Genomic DNA, 23,708 nt, shown 5'->3' with positions numbered 1-23,708 from the left:
TACGGCATTGAAATGAAAATAAGAAACAATTTAATATTAAATGTAATATTTATTAGAAATTTCAAACCAGTACCTTTGCTAGCTAAAAAATTTATCCTGCCAGTGCTATCACCTGTTTCACTAAAGTGTTGATAAAGGAGTTTTGCCTTTTCACGAATGATGAGTGAACTTAACGGAATTTTATTTTGAGTTCGGTCTTCTATCCACAGATTTAATGCTGTTTCCATTTTTTCTAATTTAACATCACGAGTTACAGAGCAAATTTCTGAAGCGTTTTCACGGACACTACAGCAGATTTTTTCTTCTGATTTTTTGATTGATCGTACCGTTGACTCATTGATTTTATAATGTATTGCCACTGAGGAGACACTTTCACCATTAGAAATTTTGTCTAATAACTCAATTTTATTCGCTAATGTCATCACCTTCTTTGATATTTTCATATTTCTCTTGTTATTCGTAGCCATATTTTTGTACGGGTTAGAAAGAACTTGTCCACAATAAAGTCACTTTCTTCCATTAACACACTCGAAAAAGTCTGTTTTACACTGCAAAACGGTAGACTAACAGAGATTTATGACTTTTGTAAGCATATCAATTTATAAATTTATTCAATTTATAAGCATATAAATTAAAAGCAAATGATGAAACCTTCCATGACAAGCGTATAACACATACTGAACAAGGATGAGCGAGAAACATCCATGCTCGCGATTTTGTCACTCCCCCCCACTCACTGAGCGCTGTTTTGAATGGGAAAGATAATTTAAGCCACGCCCAAGTTTTTTTATGGCAAAAAATGTTCACGGCGCTTTAAAATTCACATTTTTTTAGGTTTAATTTTTATATTAAATCAGCGACCGCGAATACAGATACCACGAATAGCGGGGGTTTACTGTACAAGCACAAAATATAAATTTAACATGAATGTACAATAATCAATAACATGAAACTGATACTATCTTCCACAAAATGTTTCAAGTCTGCATCCAGGCCTTGTGCTGCCTGAAGTATTTGAGCAGGCAGGAATTTGTTTGTAATATGTAAAATAGATAAAAAAATAAAAAACAAAAAGGATAATAACATAAAAATTGAAAAGCTAAATACTCTTGATTAAGCTTAACAGAACATAACTGTTCAACAGCAAGATGCGTGTGTGTGTGTGTATGTGTGTGCGTGTGTGTGTGTGTGTGTGTGTGTGTGTGTGTGTGTGTGTGTGTGTGTGTGTGTGTGTGTGTGTAAAGTTATTTTAGTAACTTTATTTTAGCCAACTTCCCGAATGAATGTTTGGAAACAAAAATATCAACCATGTCAAGGTTCATACCACAAAATACTAGAACATTAGAAGTTCAGTTCATTTTAAGAAGATGCAAAGAGAACATGTATTGAAGAATGTAATGTGCCATGGCATGACTTAAAATTGCAGGAGAAGCATAGATTTTAAACTAAATTGTAAATAAATAAATAAAAAAAAGACTGAAGATTACATTGCAGAATAAGAAGAATTAAACAAAACCTGTTGTGCAAAGTATTGTAACCTCTTGATGGAACTCAGTGTTTCTTAAAAGAAAGGATGATGCTTAAAAAGGATCATAATAGCAGCTTCACTACTAAAAGCCAAGGTGGTGCATTTAATGAAACCCAGAAGCCGAAAAGCGTTTGAAACGATGTTACACATGCAGAACATTGTTAATTATTAATAACACTAGTTTACAAATTTAAGTTTGCTCACTGGGGTTTGAATTTCAATAGGCCCTACTGCCGAAATATGTGATTTCAGATATGACTTAGATTTTTTTCTATCACATCCAGATATGTGAAAATTTAAGAAATAAAAAAGTATTTTGTTTTTTACAAAAGTATATATTATTGTATTTAGTAATGACAAATTGATAGGATTACATTTTCGTATATCAAAAAATATGTAAATACTAACAAGTATTAATCAAAATTCTGAAACTTTCATTAATCAGACCTTCGTCTCTTTGTTTGAAAAGTAAGTTTAATCGTTTTTCTTTTATGTACAGTGCCAGGTTTCTCTCTTTTTAAACACCAGCAGTAGTCGGCCATCATGCTTGTATTCCACCTTCTCTGGTACTTCTGCTCCATTTCCTTTATGTTCTGATGAACAAGGGGAATCTCTCCCCTTGTTCTTCACTCATCTGTGCAAGATTTTCGGGGAAAAAATCAAGTTGGGCATGCAAAAAGTGAATTTTGATGCTCATATTGTTGTGTTTACTTGTACTGCAATGACTCCCAGCAGTCTCTGAAATATTCTGCATCTTGTTTTCCAGGCTGATGCTCATTCCAATAGAAGCAGTACAAGAATCACTTTCACCTCTGCCAGTGGCTACTGTTATTCTATTAGTTCTTGTATCCCCCCAAGCTAGCAGTTTTCCGACCCACCTAACACTGCCTCGATAGCATCAGCAAATATTCTTGCACCCTTTCTATTTAAGTGTATCCCATCCCTGTAGAAGCAGTCTCTCCTGTTAACAAGTACAGACCAGGCTGAAAAAAATTCTACCCCTTGAGCCTTGCACAATCTTTCCAGGGCTGAATTGATCGACATGGTTCTCATCATATACTCCCTCCTATCGTGTCTCGGCAGAATTGCAGACACTTTCAAATTCAACCCTAATTCACGGCTTTTTTTCAACAGTGACCTGTAATTGTTAAGTAATTCTGCCAGTCTCCAACTCTTAATATCATTAGTGCCAACATGTACAACTATATCTTTTGTGCCCTTAAAAGATAATATCTGCTGTACAACATCATCAACCTTTGCCCCTGGCAGACATACCCTGGTCCTGTTCCACCTATCCTTTTTACAAAGCATGTTCCCCGTTTCCCTGACAATAGAGTGACCAACATCATGATGATGGAATTCTTCTTCTTCTTCTTTATCCTGAAAAAGGCCTCTGAGGTTGTGTAAATTCGTGTCTTGACGATAAATAAGCTCATACATCAACCATTAATTGAAATAGCTCTTTACTGTGACTAGAATTTACAAATTAAAACAACATATTTACAATAAAATTTAATATATAAAATAAAATAAAACTGCTATGATACACTAAATAAGAATTAAAACTGTAATAAAATCATTATAATAAAATTATCTAAAATAAACTGGATTAAAAGAGATAAAACCTGTAGCTTTTGGAAGCATCAGCTTCCTTCCTCAACAGTAATAAATCTTCTGGCAACACTTCCTTATATATAATAGGCTCACGGTATTTCACCACGTGGTTCCATCGACGCATGGTCAGAACTGGAAGCGGAAATAGCTCGGGAGCACGAAAAGCAAAACAGTTCATCCGTACTTAGGACAATAGTTTCAAATAGAGGATGCAAACGCATACCCCTGTCCCTATTCATGGTATTGTTGTCGGATGAACAGATTTGCAGGCTCTCGAGCCATTTAAGGTCCCAGAATCCATGCTACAATAACCGCATCCCCTGGGGAGATTTGATGCTGCATCTCCCAATAATGCTCGGCCACAGAAGACTTATTATAATCAATGGTTTTTATAGCATTTAAATGCTCCCCCAGATGATCCTTTAACCGCCGTTTTGTTTCACCCACATAACATTTCCCACAATCCGGGCATTTTATCCTGTAAATAACTCCACTACTATTATATCAGAGGTCAATACACCCACTACAGTTCAGCACAAGCTGCACAACATAAGAATAGTGCAGTAAAAGCTCTAGTAGATAGAGCAATGTCACACTGTACTACTTCTGAGGATAAAGAATGTGAAATCAAACGGGTCAGAGCAGACCTTAGAAAATGCAGATACCCCCAGAGGATCGTGGACAGATACAGCAAAGGAATAGTGTCCAACTGTAGGGAACCATTTATTCCTGTGGCTACTGCATACATTCCTTACTATCCGGGCCTTACTGAGCGGTTAACCAGAATTTTACGGGGTTTCAAAACACGCTGTGCAGCTTCCCGGGCATTGCACACAGTTGTGTTCCAGGTAAAAGATTCAATCGCAAAGGACCTTAGTAGTGGAGTTATTTACAGGATAAAATGCCTGGATTGTGGGAAATGCTATGTGGGCGAAACAAAACAGTGGTTAAAGGATTGTCTGGGGGGAGCATTTAAATGCTATAAAAACTGCTGATTATAATAAGTCTGTGGCCGAGCATTATTGGGAGACGCAGCATCAAATCTCCCCAGGGGATGTGGTTATTGTAGATCGAGCGCATGGATTCTGGGATCGTAAATGGCTTGAGAGCCTGCGAATCTGTTCATCCGACAACAATACCATGAATAGGGACAGGGGTATGCGTTTGCATCCTCTATTTGAAACTATTGTCCTAAGTACGGATGAACGGTTTTGCTTTTCGCGCTCCCAAGCTATTTCTGCTTCCAGTTCTGACCATGCGCTGATGGAACCATGTGGTGAAATACCGTGAGACTGTTATATATAAGGAAGTGCTGCCAGAAGATTTATTACTGTTGAGGAAGGAAGATGATGCTTCCAAAAGCTACAGGTTTTATCGCTTTTAATCCAGTTTATTTTAGGTAATTTTATTATAATGATTTTATTACAGTTTTAATTCTTATATAGTGTATCATAGCAGTTTTATTTTATTTTATATATTAAATTTTATTGTAAATATGTTGTTTTAATTTGTAAATTCTAGTCACAGTAAAGAGCTATTTCAATTAATGGTTGGTGTATGAGTTTATTTATCATCAAGACATTCTTCTTTTTCAGACTAAGCAGATGAGGGAGCATAAAGGAAGAGCACTCTTATCACACTCTCACCACGAGTTAATATCCCAACCACAAGGAGGTGGGTCATCTACTATCTAGCTAACTGGATTCTTCTTACAAATACATCATGGACAAAATCAGCAAATCTGTTGAAAAAGTCCTTAAATTAAATAACTCCCAAAGTGGTCCCACTGAGAGTGAGTGTCCCTCACTCCAAATCTGATCTCAAATCCTGGTAATGAGGCTTATAAAGCACAATGTGGAGGCTATTTCTGGCTTCCCACAGAAGTACAATTCTGAGGGGGCTAATCCCATTGGTGCAGCCTAGACCTCAAGTCATGTCAAGGCAGGACACTGCAAGTTACAGCCCAAACTGTACCCAGGGACTGCACTGATAGTTAACAGTATGAATGGAAGTAACGAAGGGAATAAATGTCATCCTTTCTCAGAATTGGTCCACTGCACTTGCCAAATGGTCTCCAACTTATCACTGACTTGGCTCTGCTCATATGGTAAATGAAGGGCCCCAACTGGATGCTCAAAGTCTGTCAGGGAACTCCTTTCCTTAAAGCAAACAAGAAGGAAGAGCTGGCCACCTGCAAGCCTGTAGGCATTTTACCTGCAAGGACATATAGAGCCTCAGTGGCCTATGTGTACCACTGTTTGATAAGCCCTGGTGATGCTCAGGGGAGCAATGAATTAAATGGGGACAGATGGACAAAAAATAATTATTGATGGATTTCTATCAATCCAAATTTAATGAAATTTGGGACAGCTTGACAAATTTTTCTAAAAGTGCCAAATATAACATTTTATGAAAATCCATCCACCAGTAGTTGAGATGTTACATGCGGACAGATGGATGGAAGGACGTTTCAGACAATATATGGAAAGTACCTATATGCTAACGTTCCTAAAAAAAGCACAGCAAAGTTTATTTGAGCAAATAATGGTTCTTTTGAAATAATTTCTGGAAATATTTCAGAACAAAATTTTTGCATACAATGACATAATTCATGCACCTCTGAAAATTTCATTTTAACATGATTTTATTGGGATCAATTTATTGAAACCATCTACACATCAAACTAAATGCTTAAATATTTAATACTTCATCTTCATATTGTTGAAGTCATTAAATAAGAATTTCCCAAATTTCGAAAATTAGTGCACCTAAATCTCACCTGTACATCTTCTTTAACTAGAAAGAAGTTGGCTAAGCACTGGTACACTTCTGGATTTTCAGGGTCAGCTTCTATTCCTTGGTCAATACAGTTTTTACATAATGTCTCCGAATCATTTTCAAAACTATGGTTAAAAAAAAAAACCAACTGAACAATCTACAGTAATTACAAATTAGACATTTTGAAAATACAATTAAAAAGCAGCCATGATTATCCATGGTAAAATTTGACGAAAGAAACATTGTTTCTTTTAAGCTATTCAACTGCAATAAATGTACTGGTATAAAACTGCAATCCAAAACCATGATTGTTATTTTGGGGGAATTTATTTAAGCATCAGCCGCTGAGTTCTTATTGCACTAGTTCCTACGATTTTCACTGTTTTTTTTTTTTTTTTTTTTTTAAATCATGTATTATGTTTGTTTATAGGCTGATCAGCATGTTGTGCAGGCTGAAAAACCCAGAATAGCTCCTTAGGAAGGGGGGGGGGGGAGAGAGACAAGTCCTCCACTTAGGCTTGACTAACTATAGCCTCAAATGAAAAGTTTTTTTTAATCCAGAATTTGTTGCACAGGGTCAATTTGACCGTGACAATATTTCAGTGATTTGTGCTTCATTAACTCCATCCACACAGCAGAAGCTCCTAATAGCTATTTTAGAAAGTTTTCTTTGAATTCTCCACAGAAAATTCCAGAAATATCTGTTATCACTTAATTAGGTAAAAATTCACGATTAAGTTAAATCTAATTATATGTACATGTTGACTGACATATGTTCAGTTATTGACAGTGCTCTCTTTACTGCTGCACACTTCTAGTCATTAATGCTCTCTCACTTTGTGATGCTGACACAGCATCTGGAATTAAATTGTTGAGCATGCTTCGCATTATGCAGAAAGTGCTCCTGTTATTGACAATTGCCTCCTAATCAAAGCATCATTAGCAGTAATACAGGTATATAATGCAAGGAAGCAAGTTTATACAGCATCACCCAAAAAAAAAAAAAAAAACTTTCCACTTCCCCTATCCATTTGCTCCAAATGTTTGTCCAGTTCTTCCTTGAATTTATTTAAGCTATCAACTCCCACAACAACTGATGGAAGTTTGTTCCAGCAATCAACCACCCGCTGGCTAAATACAAATTTCCACACATCTATTCTACAACTGTCTTTCCTCAACTTGAATTTATGCCAACTCAGGTGCTCAATCTGAGCAAGAGGAAGAATCCCATCGGATTAAGCCTGCTCAAACCACCCCAAGGCCTTATAGGCACAATCAGATCACCTCGGAGGTGATTAGTCTCCAGATGTTGGGCAATTTGCAGAACTTAAGTCATTCTTGGTAAGAGCAACCATTTGTTGCTCTCACCAATTTCGTTGTCCTTCTCTGTACTTGTTTTAGCTCTACATCCTAAAATGAGGCCTCCAGACCTGTATGCAATATTAAAAGTGTGGCCTGACCACTGCCTTATACAAGGGGATAATGACCTCCTTATCCGTACTAACAAAATTCCTGTATATCATTGACAAGACCCCCATGAGTTGCTCTGGCAGCCTGTCTGCACTTTCATTGAAGCCGGTTTTTAAATTTGCATTTGTTCATAGACAGGTTCAAGGGAGTTTCAATTTTCAAAAATTAATTTAAAATATATGTTTTTAGAATACAGATTTTTCACAGTTGTGTTCCGAACATATAGAAAATATACATGGGATCAAAACAATGAACAATTTTGAATTTTTGTTTTTTTTCTGATTTTTCAAAATTTTTCAGGGTTCAAAACTGCTCCAGTTCAAAACTGGCTAATTCACTATACTGTCATGATCAAAACAATGATATTAATGAATTCATCTTTTCTGTTTATAAAATTTTTTCAAAGTATACCTGTATATATAAAATTTCATTTTGTCTAACATTTTTTTTATTATTTATATTAGTAAGTCCAAAAGATGCAAGTAAGCAATGCTTTGCTATTTAAGCCAAAAAACAAATTTTTTCAGACTATGCAAAATAAGAAATTACCTACAAGTAATTTCTTGTTTTATAAAAGAGATTCTCGAGCCATTTGTTAAACAAATATGAATTCTCATTAATTTAAAGGTAGTATCAGAGATACAGTAACCTGAGACATACATAAAAGAAAGTAAATATACAGGGTCTCAAAAATATTGGTACAAACGTTTAGGGGAGGTAGGTAACATCTAAAGGAATGTGAATCGCATAGGAATCACATAACCGGAAACGTCACGGGAAAGTAGTAGCAGATGCACAAGAAGCAGAAATGACATAAGACAGTAATTAGTGGCAAACATTTATTTGACATAATATTAACAATCGAGTACGAGATGGATGCATTTCATGATGTTACAACAGATACTCAAAGGTTCCAACATGAGACGTGATGCATGCATGACACTGACACAGCACGGATTGGTGGACACAGCTGAACACACCTGGAGTTTCTTTGACAGTAGCAGCAGCACAGACGAGTCTCGCCACAAGATCCATTTCTGTCTCCACAGGCGATTCATACACGATAGATTTGTGGGCCCCTTCCACAGAAAGAAATCAAGGCTCAATAAATCAGGTGAGTGTGGGGGCCAGGCAACGGGTCCACCACCGCCAATCCATCGACGCCCAAAACGCCTGTTCAAATGGTCACGAACACACCTTCCATAATGGGCAGGCGCCCCATCATGTTGAAACCAAATGTTGCGTCTCACATTTGCTGGAACATTGTCAAGTAATCCTGGTAGAACTTGTTCAAGAAAGATCCGATATTTAGCAGAGTTCATGCAGGATGGTAACAGGTATGGGCCGACTAAGCAGTCAGCAACCATACCTGCCCACACATTTATTGCGAAGCGATGTTGTGCCGCATGGGGGCGCACACCGTGTGGGCCCTCTGCTAATCCATACACTAGGTGCATGTCTGCCAACTCACAGTTCATATATCGATGCATGCTCTTCATGCGGCAACTACTGCTTGAATGAGTAAACCAGAAATTTTCCCTCTCGCGAACTGATGAACAGTGCTGTGTACCAACTTATGGTGATGTTTCCGGTTATGGGTTCCTATGCGATTCACATTCCTTTAGATTTTACCTACCTCCCCTAAACGTTTGTACAAATATTTTTGAGACACCCTGTAAAGTACACATATGATGCTGTACATATGTACAACATCATATGTGCACTATATGTATTTACTTTCTAATAAGTAAATATTATATGTATTTACTTTCTAATAAGTAAATATTATATGTATTTACTTATAATAAACAATAATTAATATTAAATTAACAATACAAATGAAAGAAAGTATAAAAAACTGGTGCTATTTGAAATATATGGATAATGATTTGTTTACCAGCAGATGAGGACAATGAATAAGTCACTGGATGCCTCAGCTTGAAGAAAGTATATCAAGTGTCTTTTGCTTAGCTTGCTTTTTACAATTTTCAGAGCTCATTATATAGCAACAAAGGGTTTCTTCAACTTTTCTGCTCATGTCCACATCAAGGCTACTACTACCTTGCTCCACATTTGAGTCATCTTTGAAAATCCCTAAAACTTATTCTATTAGTGTGAAGCCTGTGACATACATTTCACAGTAAGGTATTTTTTTCACGGCTGAGAATCAAGGTCACACACTGCAAATATTTATTTGCAGTGTGTCATCATCCAAATTGTCATTTTTTGTAGGTATAATTAAAATGCATTAAAAATTTCTAAAAATCATTAAAAATTCTGTTCTAATGAATGAATAATGTATCTGTATTGCATAGATTTTAATTTTATTGGCAAAACAATTTTTCTTCAGCACAATGTTCAATTGTTGCTTTAAATGACACATTTATTAATTACTGTCTAAAATTAAATATGTACTTATTCCTTCCAAATTCTCTAAAATTTTAATCAAGAACTGATGAAATTTATTAAGATAATGAAAAAGAGATAAACTTCTGTTTAAGTTCAAATAGTTTTTTTTTTTATATTGAAAAATATTTAACTTAAATTTTTTATCATCACTATCTTCACTTTTAAAATAGTAAAGATAATAAAGCTAGATAGCTGCTTAAAATTCTTTCCACATCCTTTACCAAGAGAACCATCTTCTTGGGATGGCTGTAAAGGATTTCTATATTCCAAATTCACAAAATCAAAAAATTCACAAATTATTTTTGGTGAATAATTTTAAAACTACTATCTTAATGTCACTGTCAAGCTTACAACAAAATTTTTTACACCCCCAGGGCAGTATATATGCTGCACAATTTGCCTTAATCACATAATATGTTATCACATAATCACAACTCTGTGAATTAATGAAAAATATTTATTGAATGGTGAGAGCTACTCTTCAAAGTAAACAGCCTGAACAATGAAATATTAAACATAAATACAGTTAAAGTTGTTGTCACTGGGTTTCAGGCATATCAATGATGTCAACCATATTGCACCATTGTGTGTCTGTACAAGTTTGTGTTCACAAGCCAATTTGCATGTCACGCAGGGTGAAAAACCTGATAATAAAGGTAAAAAAAAACTGCAGCCATTATCAACCCACTGCAGGATGGAAGCCTCCTCAACAATTCATGCTGAGGGAAATGGACCATAATCTGCCATGCTGGTCCAGTGCAGGTTGGCCAATCGACCGTATTCAGCAGTCAGGGGCTTGAACCCCAGTCTACTCAAAGAGTGTGTGCTACTCCTTCAACCTAAGATTGGCACACTGCAGCCCTATTTTAGAAGCCTTTAGAAATTCCTCTAGTTATTGACAGGAACTGAACCCCAATCTTCCAAATGACTGACAAATGGCAAAACCACTATACTGTCACAGACAGTTAAAATAACAAAGTAACCAAAAAAATATAAGTAAGGGAGAACGTATGTTTAGGCGAAGTATTATGGCCTTCAACAGTAGATTTAGAGGTTTTTTTTGAAAAAAAAAAAAAAAAAACTACATAGTGAGCAACTAGACCTGACAGCAGCAGTAAAGTACTTATTTACCTCTACCTCCATCTGTTTTCTCTGAACAGCATTGCACAATCACTGTAGAACTGTTTTGTAGTATTCTTGGTTCACTGTTTGAATAGTGGAGCAAATTCATAGTAAACAACACCCTGAGTCAACAAATATGATATTCAAGGGACTAACATATTCTGCCAAAACTTGCATCTCATCCCACCCATAGAATGGGTGAAGCGTGATTGGGTTAGGACACATCCTTAGATTCTTCTTACACAAAGAATCCATCACAGGGCAGTGGCTTTATTAGCATGCTGAGTCTTAGCAGGACCAACATCCCCGAGCAAGAACTGTGTGAAATAATAAATCAGTTACTTACCTGTTCTAGTCTTAGGGCAGACCAATTTTCAAATTATGCTCTTAAAATTATTTATTACTGTATTACTTAAAACTAGTTATTACTGTATTGACACCCTCATAGTCTTGACAATGGAAAATCTGTTGATTAAGATACACAAGAAAACCCACATACACTCATTCAGAAGTCTGAGGGACCCCCCCTTTCTTGGTTTGAGCACAAGTAATTTGCATTGTCTTTGTTTTACAGACATGATCAGTTCACTGAATTTTTGAACAATTCCAGTCTCTTCAATTTGGCTCAAATTATAATAAAAATATATGCTTTGCTACGTACCAGTCCAAGTCTTCAGTAAAGACAAATTATGGAATAATGGAACAACCCATTATGGAATAAAAAAAAAAAAACAGTCTACTATAAAAGGCTTGCTTATGCTTATATGACCCAATTCTTAACATCAATAACAGTTGTAATAAGGAGATGGACCATCATGCTGCCGACTCAGTTTCCATTAATTCTCTCCTTTCTCTACTTGAGCAATTATTTCTAATCAAAGATCCTAAGTTATCTCTAAGACAAAGTCTTACAATTTTTTTTCTGTTAGTAAGAATAGAGTGTGGAAGTAAATCACTTACAGAATAAAGAGATCATCATTACAAAAATAGTGGGAGTAGGCCTGGCAGTAAGGCTATTAAGGAATATGATATTCAATACTGAAAAAAAGCCGTTAGTTAGGGTTGAATTTGAAAGTGTCTGCAATTCTGCCCAGACACGATAGGAGGGCATGTATGATGAGAGCCTTGTCGATCAATTAGGCCCTGGAGAGACTATGCAAAGCTCAAGGGGTAGAATTTTTCTCAGCCTGGTCTGTGCTTGTTAACAGGAGAAACTGCTTATACAAGGATGGGATACACTTAAATAGAAAAGATGCAAGAATATTTGCTGATGCTATTGAGGCAGAGTTAGATGAGTCGGAAAACTGCTAGCTTGGGGGGGGGGATACACGGACTAATAGATTAACAGTAGCCGCTGGCAGAGGTAAAAGTGATTTTTGCACTACTTCTATTGAAATGCAATTAAGCAGCAGCCTGGAAAGCAAGGCAATGGCGATTTCCAGGACTGCTGGGAGTCATAGTGAAACAAATAAATACATGGACTGTGTTAGGCTAACTAAGAGTAGAAACAGGTGCATGTATACTTGCATGTACACTAATTCTAGGAGTATAGTTAATAAATTCAATGAGCTTGAAGTGCTAGTCAAGACATCAAAGGCGGATATTGTTGGGATATCAGATATAGTGTCACACAGATATAAGCAGTGCAGAACTGGAATTTGGGGAGTACAATGTGTACAGAAAGGAGAGACAGGACAGAAAGAGAGGAGTTAAGAAACACATAAAATCTAAGGAAATTGATGTTGGTGGACAATGCAATGTTGAGTCTGTTTGGAGTGACATAAGCACTAGGAAAAGAAAAATGAGAGTAGGTGTATGTTATAGGCCAAATGAATCTGATGAGTATAATGAGGAATTGTGCAGAGAAATAGAGTGGACCAGTAAATCAGAGTGTCTTATAATGGGGGATTTTAATTTCCCAGAGATTGACGGGAATTTGTGTGTTGGTCACTCACACACTAGCAAGGCTTTTGTGGATTTATTGGATGATTATTTTCTACAGCAGCATGTTCGGGAGGCAACTAGAGGGAGTAATACTCTTGATATGATTATTAGTAGTGATTCTTCATGCATCAAGAATCTGCAGATAAAGGAACCACTAGGTGGCAGTGATCACAGTATGCTGAAGTGGGATTTACTCAAAGAGGTGCCTCCATAGCCAGGTGGTAAGGAGCAGCAGTGCATAGCACACGCTTCTTGATTAGACCGGGGTTCGAGCCCGTCACCACCAAATACAGAAGATACGGAAAGGTCAGGGAATGACCACCGCATATCCCGGAGCAATATGGCCTTAGTTGCTAATGCTCCTAAAAACCAAATAATAAGAACAACAACTCAAAGAGATAACTACCATCAAGGGTAAAGGGAAGGGTTTTTGATTTCGTAAAGGTGACTACGGCGGTCTGAGACAGTATTTAAATTCTATACAGTGGCCAACTGATAATGGTAACAACAGCAAATTCAAAATGGGAAGCATTCAAAGAATAAATCTTGGAAGCTACTAGGCTTTTCATACCAACAAAGAAATATTGTTGAAGATTTATGCCCAAATGGATGTCAGATGAACTAATTAGACATGCGACAGAGAAGAAAAATGCATGGGATACATATAAATTAACATGTGACACAGAAGCCTATGATAGATATAAGCTGGTCTGTAACCAAGTTACAAAGGAGGTTAGGCAGGCGAACGCAGATTACGAGAAATCTTTGGCAAAGGATGCAAAGAAAAACAGCAAAGAGTTCTTTACTTATGTAAACTCTAGAAGGAAAGGGATGAATCAGATTGGTCCACTTGATATCGATGGTTCAACTGTTGATGATTCTGCTCAGGTAGCTAACAAACCAAATGAATATTTTGCATCTACATTCACACATGAGGAGTTATTCAGGGAGGGGAATGCCAGAGGTGTGTTCAACTCTGGCAGTAAGCTAGATAATCTTGTAATAACTGAGAGTAAAGTGGAAGAGAAATTGTTGAATATAAACATAAGAAATGCTCCCTGGGGTGGATGGAATCTATCCAGTTATATTAAAGGAGGCAGGAAAGGAAGTAAGCAAACCTTTAGCCATAATTATGATAGCTTCCCTGGACTCAGGGGAGGTACCCATGGACTGAAGATGTACAAATGTGACCCCAATCCACAAAGGATGATCAAAAGGAGACACAGGTAATTACAGAGCTGTTATTTTATCTTCTGTTCTAGGGGAATTAATGGAGGCACTGGTTAAAGAAGCATTTCAGGATCATCTAGACAAGACTTCAGTTATAACTCGGACACAGTATGGGTTTGTTAAGGGGAAGTCCTGACTAATTTGATTGAATAGTATGATGTAGTCACAAAGGAACTGGATGCAAAGATAACTTTGATATCATATAGAAGGCCTTTGATACTGTTGCACATGGAAGACAACTGCACAAATTGGAGCAGTGTGACATTGGAGGCAAATTGCTGCTATGGATAAAGGGATGGTTGAGTGGGAGAATACAGAGAGTGGTAATTAATGGACACTGCTCTTCATGGACTAATATTATTAGCGAAGTCCCTCAGGGTTCAGTGTTGGGTTCATTGTTGTTTTCTGTATTTATAAATGATACTGATGATGGTATATCAGGCTTAATGTCAAAGTTTGCAGGGTTGTTAATGACACTAATGACAGTACACTGCTGCAACAGGATCTAGAAAAGTTGAGCAGATGGGCTGAGAGATGGAAAATGACGTTTAACATTGACAAATGTTAAGTCCTACATATGGGAAGCAGTAATCCCAGAGTAACTTATCAACTCAGTGGAAGAGAATGAAAAGGATCTGGGGGTAATTGTGGAGGCAGATATGAAGTTTTCTGAGCAGTGCATATGGTCTGCAAGAGTAGCTCATGGTGTCTTGTCAATGATATACAGGAATTTTTCTAGCAGGGATTAGGAGGTGATTATCCCCTTGTATAAGGCAGTGGTCAGGCCACACCTTGAGTACTGTATACAGGTCTGGAGGGCTCATTTTAAGAGGGATGTTGAGCTGTTGGAATGAATTCAGAAAGGACAACAAGATTAGTGAATGGAACAAAGGGTTGCTCTTATGAAGAAAGGCTTTAGTTTTGCAAATTACAGTGTCTGGAGACTAATCACCTGCGAGTTGATCTGATTGAGGTGTGTAAAGCCTTGAATGGTTTGAGCATGCTCAATGCTGATGGGATTCTTCCTCTTGCTCAGAACAATCACCTGAGAGGGCATAAATTCAAATTGAGGAAAGACGGTTGTAGGAAAGATGTGCAGAAATTTGCCTTTAGCCAACAAAGTTTGCTGGAACAAACTTCCATCTGTTATTGTAGAAGTTGTTAGCTTAAATAGATTCAAGAGAGAACTTTACAAACATTTGGAGCGAGAGGATGGGTAAAATAAGGGTTTTTTTTTTTTTTTTTTGGATGATGCCGTATAAGCTTACTTTCTTGCATCATGCGCCCTTGCTAATGCTAAATGCTATATATAATGGTGAGGTACGGAAGTAGGTTAAAATTAGAAGTTTTGGAAATGAACACTAGACATAGTAGTGGAGTCCTTTTCAGTGCTTAAATATGGGAAGTAGAGGGCTATGACAGGAAAGAATGGGTATATTTAAAAGTTTCTCAAGGAAGTAGTCAGCAGAATAGTTTAATCTGTATATTACACTGCTGCTTCAAGATGCAACACTTAAGGCATTGGTATGTAGTGGCTTCAAAGGTATGGTGAGCCTAAATGGAATGATTGTTGCCTTTGCAGTTCTGGGAGAGTCCTACTATGTAGTGAAGAGTCCCACTGTGCACCATGGAGGCTATTTTTGTAGTGTGGGGGGGGGAAGAGAAGGCTTAGTGTTAGGAGAAAAAGTATTGAAAAGAGTAAAGTAAAATGGTACCTGTCTTGTCTCATTACTCCTTAAGCAGTAAGGTTTTTGCCTTTAGCCAGCGGGTGGTTAATTGCTGGAACAAACTTCCATCTGTTGTTGTGGAAGTTGATAGGTTAAATAAATTTAAGGAGGAACTGGACAGGTATTTGGAGGGAATGGTGTGATTTTTTTTTTTTTTTTTGGCTGATGCTGCATAAGCTCCTACACTTGCTTTCTTGCATCATGTGCCACTACTACTACTACTACTACTACTTTACTGCAGTCTGTGGAAGGAAGCTGCAGAAAGAATCCCCAACCATGAAAGAGAAGGAATGTAAGTCCTCTGAACTGTTGATTACTGTACTGTATTAAAAAAGGTGTTTGCTTAGATAAAATTGTAGATTTTTTGAGAGTAAGGTTGAAGTTGAAGAAATTACGAAAAATATAAGGAAATGTTCAGTATTAAGTTGGTTTTTGGTTGAAGTTGTAAAGAGAATTGATATTGCTGAATAAAAGAAATATGAGGAAATGATTAAGATGGAATTATTTTAGTGATTAGAGTTGTAGAGAGAACTGTACTGTTATCCAAGAGAAAATTCATGGAAACGATAGCATGTATTATGCATTGACAGATTAAATGTAAATGAATACTAGTTATGTATATACTTGTAAATAGTTTTGTGTAATAAATAACTTTGCTTCATAATTTTGTGTCACTGCTCATGAAAAACCTTGGTAAACTGTCTGCCTAACACACCAAATTGTTAGTCAGAACCATTAGGCCATACTGCCTGAAATACATCCAAAGTTATAAAAAACACCAGCAAAAACGGATCCAAAAATGATTAGGATACCCTAAGTAAAATAATCTGAATATAATGCTTAATTGTTAACTATTTCGATAGCCCATATGCTACATATCAATAATGCCAACTTAAAATTAATAGTCTATTTATTTATAGCAGCAAAAAACACAAAATTTATCACTGAAGTTTAACATTGACAAATGTAAAGTACTGCATATAGGTAGCAGTAACCCCAGAATAATATATCAACTGTGTGGTACTAAACTTATGGTCGTAGAGAAGGAAAAAGTCCTGGGGGTAATTGTGCAGTCAGAGATATGAAGTTTTCTGAGCAGTGCAGACAGTCTTTCAAGAGTAGCTCATGGTCTTGCCAATGATATACAGGAATTTTTCTAGCAGGGATAAAGAGGTGATTATCCCCTTATATAATGTAATGGTGGCACCACACCTTGAGTACTTACTGTACACAGGTCTGGAGGCCTCATTTTAGGAAGGATGTAGAGCTGCTTGAATGAGCACAGAGAAGGGCAATGAGATTGGTGAATGGAACAAAGGGTTGCTCTTACAAAGAAGGACTTAAGTTCTGAAAATTATAGTGTCTGGAGACTAGGCACCTGCAAAGTGATCTGATTGAGGTGTATAAGGCCTTGAATGGTTTGAGCAAGCTCAATGCCGATAGAATTCTTCCTCTTGCCCAGACTAGTCACCTGAGGGGACATAAATTCAAATTGGGAAAGACTGTTATAGAATAGATGTGCAGAAATTTGCCTTTAACCAGCGGGCGGTTGATTGCTGGAACAAACTTTCATCTGTCATGAAACAGATGGCTTAAGAAGTTGATGGCTTAAATAAATTCAAGGCAGAACTACACAAACACATGGAGTTAATGGATGGGTGAAATGGGAATTTTTTTTTTTTTTTGGCTGATGCTATATAAGCTTGGTTTCTTGCATCATATGCTTCTGCTGATGCTAAAATAAGAAAGAATAAAGTATACATATATATAATTTAAAACAGAAATAAAAGTAAATTAAACATGTGCCAGTTGCATGACAAACCAGTAGAGTAAAAAATAAAAGTAAACTAATACAGTAGTGCCCACTCATACAGTGGGTTAGGTTCCAGACCCCATGCCGAAAAGCGAAAATCGCCAAAAAAGCTTCGAACATAGCCTTTTTTTTAACTTGCAAATGCATATAAAAGCCTAATAACATGTTTACACTATCATATGCTGTAAACAGACTGAATAACAGACCAATGAGAAAGGAATAACAGACCACTGAGTTAAGGCATTGGGCACCAAAATGGTGCCAATGCCTTTCTCGGACTCAGTTGCTGAGTGCATCATGCCAAAAAAGTGGAACAGGTGCTAAACATAATGAACATGGATATAATTGAAAAGCACTGTATTAGAGGAATGCCAGAAAGCAGGGCCTTACTGTACATAATAAAATTTAAAAAAAAAGAAAAAAAAAAAGAGGGGGGGGGAAATCAAGGTAACTGTTTCATTTATTTTTATTTAAATTATAAGCAACATGTTTGCTATACTAATTTCCTTTCTTTTGCTTTTTCTGTTTTTATATTCTCATGCATATTTAGTTATTAGAGTTTATTCCACACACACACACACACACATACACAAAATAGGGTAAATCCGTCAGTTCCAGGAAATTCTTTGATATATTTTAATGCAGTAGCTTGTGGACCCTAGTGCTTGAGGCAATACTAAGGTACAGGTGAAATAAATAAAAGATAAATAAGAACCCCCCACATATCCTTCATTAAGTTAATTCTATCAAAGAAAGTACTTATTTCAAATTTGTGATTCAATTATTAATTAAATACTGGCAAAAGACCTGATGTAGCCGGGTTGTCAGGAGCAAGAATGCAATAGTATATGTTCTTTGAGTTGACAGTGGTTCGAGCTCATTTGACTGATAAATATATGATTAACAATTTGTATTCATGATTCATTGTACACTCCTCTGACCTGCTGTTGTGCCAGAGTATAAACAAGAACAAGATATGACCATGGCAGATCATACTGCATCTGTGTTTTATATCAATGATATATGTAATGAACATATATCATGAACATTGATTGTACTATATATAATACAGTACAATAAAGATTTTTATTCTATTCCTAGACAGGAAATCCCAGAATGGCTCCTCAGTGCCATCTTTATAACCCTTTAAAAAAAAAAAAAACCAGGGGTGCTCTCATATGCCAATGGTATCCTTGATCTATAACCCTCAAACTGGAAATCCCTATTATTACTTGCCAAATAGGCATTAACAGTTTCTTCTGCAACCACCAACTTTATTACTTATCTTATTTTATATCTTCTTTATCATGAAAATGAATTCAGCTAAGATTCGATTCAATACATCAACTTATTGGCCAGCGCCAAGTCCTTCTCTTCTGCCTGTTATTGTCCATGGCCAACATTGTAAGCACAATTTGAACTTAAGCTTGTTGGAATATTTTTAGACTTGAAATTCACCTAGTCACCACATTATTAGGCATACTTACCTAATAGCAAGCAAATCTCCCTTTCAACCTCAGAACAGCCTAGATTCATTTATGGTATAGATTCATATGAGGTATCAAAAGCATATCACAGGGATTCTGGTCTACAATGACTTAATTAGCTTCCCACAGTTGTCACAAACTGGATGGTTAGAGATCTCTTCTCCAAAGTGTTCGTCTGGATTGAGACCTTGTGACTAGGGAGGCCACAACAGTAAGCAAAATTCACTCTCTTGTTCCCGAAACTAGTTAAGTACAATTCTGGCCTGGTTAAAAGGTACATTATCCTTTTGGAAGAACTCATTCACAGATAAATATAAGTGCAACTGTGAAGGGATGTACCTGGTTGAAAACAATTTACAGATCTTCTCTGGCACTGAAATGTTATTTCACTGGTATCAAGAGGCCCAATGTGCACCATGAAAACACTCGTCTACACCATTACAGTGCCGCCACCACCACTAAACCAGCACTGTTGACACCTTGCACGATGGATCCATGACTAGTGCTCTTTCCACCACATTTTGTTCCTCCCATCAGTACGAAACAACAGGAACTGTGATTTGCCACACCAGCCAATGTTTTTTCAACCTTCTATTATCCACCATTCGTATTCTTCAGCCCAATAACTATGTCATTTTGTTTTTTGCTGACAGAAATGAAAATCTGTTCCGACAGCTCTGCATCCTTCCTAAAATTAGGCCTCCAGACCTGTATGCAGTACTCAAGGTGTGGACTGGCCATTTCCTTATACAAGAGGACAATCATCTCCTTATCCCTGCTAGCAAAATTTTTCTATATCATTGACAAGACACCATGAGCTACTCTTGCAGCCTGTCTGCAGTGCTCAAAAAGTTCATATCTGACTGCACAATTACCACCAGGTCCTTTTCATTCTCCACTAGCCTGAGTACAGTACCACACAGTTGGAACGGTACTATAGGGTAGCATACTGTCATTAAGAACACTGCCAACCTTCATATAGTCTGATATACCTTCATCAATAGCACTGATAAATACAGAAAACAACACTGGCCCAACACTGAACCCTAGGGGATTCCACTAATAACATTAGTCCACAAAGAGGAGTGTCCAATGTTTACTGTCTTCTCCCACTCATCCATCCTTTTATCCATTGCAGCAACTTGCCCTTAATGCCATACTGCTCCAATTTGTACAGAAGTGTTACAGAAGTCCTAAAATTCAAGTATATGATATCAAAATTATTTTTTGCATCCAGTTCCTTTGTGACTACATCATAGTATCCAATCAAACTGTCAGACAAGACTTACCCTTAACAAGTCCATGCTGTGTCTGAAATATAACTGCAGTCTTGTCTAGATGATCATGTAGTGGTTCTTTAACCCGTGACACCATTATTATCCCTGGAACAGAAGTTAAACCAACAGATCTGTAATTACTTGGTTACCCTTTGATCCCCCTTTGTGAATTGGGGACACATTTGCACATCTCCAGTCCATAGGGACCTCCCCTGAGCCCAAGGAAGCTTTGATAATTATGGTTAAGGTTTGCTTACTTTCTCTGCTACCTCCTTTAATATAACTGGATAGATCCCATCCACCCCAGGTGCCTTTTTTATGTTCAATTTCAACAATTTCTCCTCCACTTTGCTTTCAGTTATTACAAAATCATTTAGCTCCGTGCTAGTTTGAAAAGCTTCTGGCCTCCACTTCCATACAGACTTCCTCATGTGTGAATGTAGATGCAAAATACTCAATTCAGTTTGTCAGCTACCTCAGCAGGTTCATCAACAATCGAACCATTGATATCAAGTGGGCCAATTTGATTCATCCCCTTCCTTCTAGAGTTTCCATAAGTAAAGAGGTCTTTGCTGTTTTTCTTTGCAATCCTTTGCAAAGATTTCTCATAATCTGTCTTTGCTTACCTAACCTCCTTTGTGACTTGATTACAGACCTGATTATATTTATCATAGTCTTCTGTGTCCCCTGATAATTTATATGCATCCCATTCATTTTTATTCTCCGCCACGAGTCTCATTAGTTCATCTGCCATCCATTTAGGCCTAAATCTTGAACAGTATTTCTTAGTTGGGACAAAAAGCCTAGTAGTTTTCAAGGTTACTTCCTTGAATGCTTCCCATTTAGAATTTGCTATTGGTAGCATCACCAGTCGATCCCATTGTATGGAATTTAAAAACTGTCTGAGACCGCTGCAGTCACCTTTACGAAAGCAAAAACCCTTCCCATTACCTCTGATGGTAGTTACATCATTAAGTAAATCCCACATCAGCACACTTTGGTCACTGTCACTTAGTGGTTCCTTTATCTGCAGATTCGTAATGCATGAAGAATAACTGCTGATAATCAGCTCAAGTCTATTACTCTCTAGTTGCCACTCAAACATGTAGAAAACAATCATCCAATAAATCCACAAAAGCCTTGCTAGTTGCACACTAATTTCACAATCCACAAATAACAACCCACAAAATGCAATCAATATCTGGGAGTTTAAAATCTCCCATTATAAGACAACCTGATTTACTGGCCCACTCTATTTCTCTGTATAGTTGTTGTATTACAGGTCTAATGATTCATCAGAGTCATTAGGCCTATAACACACTCTTACTCTTAATTTTGCTTTCCCAGTGCTTATGTCACACCAAACTGACTCAACATTGCACTGTCCACCCATGTCAGCTGGATACAATTCCTTAGATTTTGTGTGTTTCTTAACTAACAGCATTACCCCTCCTTCCTTTCTATCCTGTCTATCTTTCTGTACACATTGTACTCCTCAAATTCCGATTCTGCATTCCTTATCTCTGCGTTACACCACATCTCTGATATCCCAACAATATCTGTCTTCAACGTCTTCACCAGCACCTGAAATTTGTCAAATTTATTTACTATACTCCTAAAGTAATATTGTTCTACAATATCACTAGCTCTTGGCCTGGCAAATATATACTATCCTATTCCACCTATCCTTGTTACATAAAACATTCCCACTTCCTATAAGATTCTTTGTAATATAATATTCCATAAAAATTCCCCCTTTTGAAATGGAATACAGAAATTGTACTTGGAAAAGTATGTTTCTGAAAAAGTAACACTGCTCTACCATTAATATCTGGATACTCCCTCCTATGAAGTTGGTAATACCTTGCCAAAGCACTGTGTTAGATAAATATATGCTCACAGGGCTTTGAGGAAACAGTAGTAAGATTGTGAATGTGAGATGCTGTGATCAACAGAGTTAACAGACTTCCAGTGGAGTATAATAATAGGGTTCCACATAAGAAATTGGTCTGCATGTGACATTTTAACAATACTAAAGATCTCCAGATTGATGACTGATGACATGATCTGCAATCAGAAGTAGACTGCTGAAACCACCAACAAAATGACCCAGAAAACCTCTAAAGCTAACAGAAGGACATGACAGGAGAACACTGCAAATAATCATTCACTTGGAACATAGCTCAACATTAATCCAACACACACACAATCCCTCAGTGAGACAATTGGGCCACATATCAATACCCGTACAGCATGCAGGATGCTGCATGCTGTACATAAGTTAACATGGTCATGCAGCCATAAAGTAAGAGATGTATACTTGTGATTGCAAGGTATCTAAATATCTCTGGAAAACAGTGTCAATTGAGGTACCCAATGTTATAGTTGAAATTGAGGGATGGGTGTAGTAGTAGTAGTAGTGGCATGTGACGCAAGAAAGCAAATGTATGAGCTTATGCAGCATCAGCCAAAAAAAAAAAAAAAAATATCACACCATTCCCTCCAAATGCCTGTCCAGTTCCTCCTTAAATTTATTCAACCTATCAACTTCCACAACGACAGATGGAAGTTTGTTCCAGCAATTAACCACCCGCTGGCTAAAGGCAAATTTCCGCACATCTATTCTACATCTGTCCTTTCGTAATTTGAATTTATGCCCCCTTAGGTTCGTAATCTGAACAAGTGGAAGGATCCCATCAGAATTCAGCGTGCTGAACCCATTCAAGGCCTTATACACCACAATCAGATCACCGCGCAGGTGCCTAGTCTCCAGCCACTGCAATTTGCAGAACTTAAGCCTCTCTTGCTAAGAGGATCCCTTCATTCCCCTCACCAATCTTGTTGCCCTTCTCTGTACACGCTCAAGTAAATCTACATCCTTCCTAAAATGAGGCCTCCAGACCTGTACGCAGTACTCAAGGCGTGGCCTGACCATTGCCTTATACAGAGGGATAATCACCTCCTTTTCCCTGCTAGCAAAATTCCTATATATCATTGACAAAACCCCATGACCTGCCCTGGCAGCCTGTCTGCATTGCTCAGAAAACTTCATATCTGCCTGCACAATTACTGCCAGGTCTTTTTCATTTTCTACCACCTTAAGTGTAGTACCACACAGTTGGTACGTTTCTCTGGGGTTACTTCTACCCATATGCAGTACTTTGCATTTGCCACTTCTTAGCCAATCTGCCCAAATTATCTAGATCCTGTTGCAGTAGCACACTGCCATTACTGTCATTAACAACCCTGCCAACCTTTGTATCATCTGCAAACTTCGACATTAAGCCTGATATACCTTCATCAATATCA

The 23,708-nt window shown here is 37.3% G+C and overlaps 1 protein-coding gene across 1 annotated transcript in view; it reads right to left on the bottom strand.

Annotated features, from left to right (window-relative positions):
* Window positions 1-23,708, bottom strand: part of LOC150090926 (uncharacterized) — a 153,170-nt gene that overhangs the window by 58,171 nt on the left and 71,291 nt on the right. The window contains exon 6 of the mRNA XM_090380689.1: window positions 5,922-6,045. Within this exon, the coding sequence (XP_090236815.1) occupies window positions 5,922-6,045 (124 nt within the window). The remainder of the gene's footprint in view (window positions 1-5,921; window positions 6,046-23,708) is intronic.

Source organism: Mastigoproctus giganteus, chromosome 1, assembly GCF_048544385.1.
Source record: "Mastigoproctus giganteus isolate SK-2022 chromosome 1, ASM4854438v1, whole genome shotgun sequence".
Taxonomy (NCBI): domain Eukaryota; kingdom Metazoa; phylum Arthropoda; class Arachnida; order Uropygi; family Thelyphonidae; genus Mastigoproctus; species Mastigoproctus giganteus.
This window is presented reverse-complemented; position numbering and strand designations above follow the sequence as displayed.